This window comes from Cyprinodon variegatus, unplaced genomic scaffold (assembly GCF_000732505.1).
Source record: "Cyprinodon variegatus isolate N-32 unplaced genomic scaffold, C_variegatus-1.0 Scaffold1565, whole genome shotgun sequence".
Taxonomy (NCBI): domain Eukaryota; kingdom Metazoa; phylum Chordata; class Actinopteri; order Cyprinodontiformes; family Cyprinodontidae; genus Cyprinodon; species Cyprinodon variegatus.
The window spans coordinates 59423-61525 of NW_015152018.1; the positions used below are offsets into that span (position 1 = coordinate 59423).

A 2103-nucleotide genomic window follows, 5' to 3' on the forward strand; every position below is an offset into this window, starting at 1 on the left:
GGACTTGATGTGAAAGTTCTGATCAAAAATAACACCAAGAGTTTTTACTTTATTATCTGAGATGATTTAATCCCAATCAACTGAGAATCGGCCCCAGCACTGATGGAAAGCATCCTGTGGCTTCCTGTTAGCAGAGAGAATATTTCATGTTGGGGTTGGAGTCACTGATGCTGCTGTTTGTACCTAATGCTAATGGCTAATGGAGTTGGGTTTTTCTGCAGTGGTGCAGACTGTTAATGCGCACAGTCACCACTTTAACACGTCTTGGATTTGCACATGGCCGCCTAAAATTAGCAGAGGTTTGCATCGAGCCTCATCATTGGTATGAAATCCATTTTTAGAAAGCAGGAGGGGCTTTTTGTTTGTGTTCTTCTGGTGCCTCTTTTGGCCGATGATCATCTCTTTTCTTTGTTCATTTCAAAGTGGTTCTTGTTGCGAATGATCTTCGCTGAGGTCAGGGAGCGTCGGTGAGCTCAGAAAAACTCCGATCATTGAGAAGATCTGTGGCCAGCACCATTAAAAGCAGCCATAGTTCTCATTAATGTAAAGCTTTCACAGAGCTTAATTACTTAAAATCATTTCCTATTCTTCAGTATTGTCCTTCAGGAAAGTACTGAAGAATAAGAAGTAATTAAAAAAGGCTGCCTGGCCTTTGAAATACGCTTAAAATAAAATTGCATTGTGGAATTTTAAAGAACTTAAAAATAAAAGGTTAAAAAAACATTGTAGTGGGAAAAAAATATTCAAATATTCACCCCAGTTAAATTAAAGGAGGTCGATGGATTTCATTCAGTCGGCACTTTTATTCATATCTTTGCAAAGAGAGAACAGCTGATCAGCGTTCTGCTCTGTTCTGACTGGACAGAGTTTGTCTCTCTTACTGATGTTGATGAAGAACTGTGAAGGTTGTCAGACTCTAAACAAATCAGACACTTTAACAAACCTTCAGAAACTATTTGTCTTGTCGTTGGAATAAGTAAACCATCCGTCACTCAGACATTTTTCAGCTTTGCAGGTTAAACAAACTGATTAAAACCATTTTCACTGGATAAATAGCATCACTAAATAAATGAAACGAGAGAAATCTACATTTTCTGACCACACCATGATTACACAATCAATTAAGGCAAGATAAATAACCCCTTGATTTTTAAACATTAAAATTTTCATTTAGCTTCATATATCGATTATACAGAAAGCGGTGAATGTCGGAGGTGTGTGAGAACATTTTACAGGAGGAAACAAGATGGTAGGTAAAAAAAAACTAACTAAAATCTCTTCAGTTTGTCAGAAACATTTTTAGTTTTGGGGATCTTCCATCAAAGGTCACCTGATGTGTTTCCTAGCAGCTGATTGGCTGCAGGGTGGAGCCTTTTCTAGGATTCAGATCCATCCTGAAAGCTAGCCTGTTCCGCAGCAGGTTAGCTGTTCACAGTGCGTTACCATGGTAACCAGCTTCGCTGTGAATCCAGCTGCCTGGTACTGGAGGGTCAGGATGATGATGATGATGATGATGGTAGCCGGACCAACACTTCTTTTCTCATTATTGCAGCACCATATGTGGTGGGTCACGCACCGCGGCAGACAGTAGAGGGCGCTCTCTTCCACATCCTGACAGCTGCAGCTAAATCACTGCAGTGTTTAGCTTCCAGGCTCTTCATAGAACATAAATGGTCTTGGTCTGAGTACCGGGTTAGTTTAACAACTCAGTAGTTGGCAGTGGAACCGGTCCTGATGCGGTTTTTGGTGCATCCTTTGGGGGGAAGGCTGCTGCTGCTTTTCCTTCCTGTTCTTTAAATGCCTCTTTGTTTGTGTTGGTTCTCATCGCTCCAGTTTTCATGAGGTCCAGAAGTTCCACACCCAGATCCTGAGAGTGAAGGACCGAGATGACTTCCCCATGGTGCTGGTTGGAAACAAAGCGGACTTGGAGCAGCAGAGAGTGGTAAGACTTCCTGTGTCTCACTGATGTCGTCCGTTCTCAGTCTGTCCCTGAAGGACATCAGTTTGTCCATAATATTGCTTCCTGGTTCTGTTGGACCCCCAGAGAATTCAATTCCATTCTATTCAGTTTATTTCTATGGCTCCAATTCACATCATGTCATC

General features: G+C 41.6%; 1 protein-coding gene across 1 annotated transcript in view; it reads left to right on the forward strand.

Annotated features, from left to right (window-relative positions):
* LOC107103920 (ras-related protein R-Ras-like) overlaps window positions 1-2103 on the forward strand; it is a 17830-nt gene that overhangs the window by 12621 nt on the left and 3106 nt on the right. Inside the window, exons 3-5 of the mRNA XM_015403779.1 lie at window positions 342-366; window positions 1456-1479; window positions 1834-1942. Coding sequence (XP_015259265.1) covers window positions 342-366; window positions 1456-1479; window positions 1834-1942 — 158 coding nt within the window. The remainder of the gene's footprint in view (window positions 1-341; window positions 367-1455; window positions 1480-1833; window positions 1943-2103) is intronic.